The following is a 1,193-nucleotide window of genomic DNA, read 5'->3' as shown; positions in this document are numbered from 1 at the left end:
AGCACCTTGCAGATACAAACCTTTCACCAGGACACCGTCCTTTCAATCAAAGAAATCAAACAAATTTCAATGTTATGTCGGTTAGTAATGTTAAATATTCTATTTAATTGTTAAAACTTTTATTTGTCTCTTAGCAAATAACAAGCTGAAGTAAAGTTTTAAATTGGAAACTAACAATGTTTTCTACTTTTTAATAATTTTTTTATTTTAATTTCTTACTGATTTCTAAAAAAATTAATTTTTCAATCATTTTTTTAATACAAATTAATAATTATGAAAAATTTATTGTTTTTTAAATTTTCACCTTAGGAGCTGAAACAATATTGCTATCATCTACGGTCATTACACTGAAATCCCATGATAAAAGATCCATAGATATCTGAAAGTTAAAAAATGTAATATTGACAATTTTGTAATATTGTGACGAGAAGAATTAAAAATGAAGGTGTTATTAACCCCATTATTCCTTGAAAATGTTTGTAGCACAGCGTTTAAAAAAGCAATTGGGTGTATGAAGCCTGAAAACCAAAAGATTTTTGGAGAATGGGCGGTAGATGCCCATATTTGAAATTGTTCAACTCTGTAAACTAAATCACGTGTCCAAGCGTACAGTAATTTCTGGGATGGATACACCTATAATTTAACAATTTAAAAAAAATAAACAAATAGGTTCGGTAATAAATTAAAAAGGTTTAATTTTAACAAACGAAGATAAGGTACAATAAGCAGGGCATAAAATATGACATGAAAGGATCAAAATAATAAGGCGAAAATATAATGCAAAAATACAAAATAAATAAAATGTACTTCATTATAAAAAAATATAAGAGTTTATGACATTTTTTGAAAAAGTTAGCTTTGAAACGGCACTCCCTTTGAAAGAGGTGTACATGATCACAACCGCTGCCATAATTCTTAAAGCAATCATAAATATTATCTAAATGATTGTCTGGTTTATTTACTTTTAACCAGTGATGACGAGTACTTAAGTACATTTGTACTTAAGTACGTACTTAAGTACAAATGCAGTACTTAGATACTTATACTTAAGTACATATGAAAACCTGTACTTAAATACTTATACTTAAGTACATTTTTCAGTACTTGTACTTATAAGTAATAAATTTTTCCTGTAAGTACCAGAAAAATTTTAAGCAAAAATAAGATAATGTCAACATTTAAAAATTGAAAAC

General features: G+C 26.7%; 1 protein-coding gene across 1 annotated transcript in view; it reads right to left on the bottom strand.

Moving 5' to 3' along the window:
- The window catches only part of HELRODRAFT_92871 (hypothetical protein), a gene marked incomplete at both ends in the record, with an annotated part of 770 nt that extends 209 nt beyond the window's left edge, over positions 1–561 (bottom strand). The window contains 3 exons of the mRNA XM_009033719.1: positions 6–39; positions 305–379; positions 457–561. Of these exons, the coding sequence (XP_009031967.1) occupies positions 6–39; positions 305–379; positions 457–561 (214 nt within the window). The remainder of the gene's footprint in view (positions 1–5; positions 40–304; positions 380–456) is intronic.
- Positions 562–1,193: the final 632 nt, after the last annotated feature.

This window comes from Helobdella robusta (assembly GCF_000326865.2).
Source record: "Helobdella robusta unplaced genomic scaffold HELROscaffold_962, whole genome shotgun sequence".
Taxonomy (NCBI): Eukaryota; Metazoa; Annelida; class Clitellata; order Rhynchobdellida; family Glossiphoniidae; genus Helobdella; species Helobdella robusta.
The sequence above is the reverse complement of the archived record's forward strand: the minus strand, read 5'-3'. Positions and strand labels throughout refer to the sequence as shown.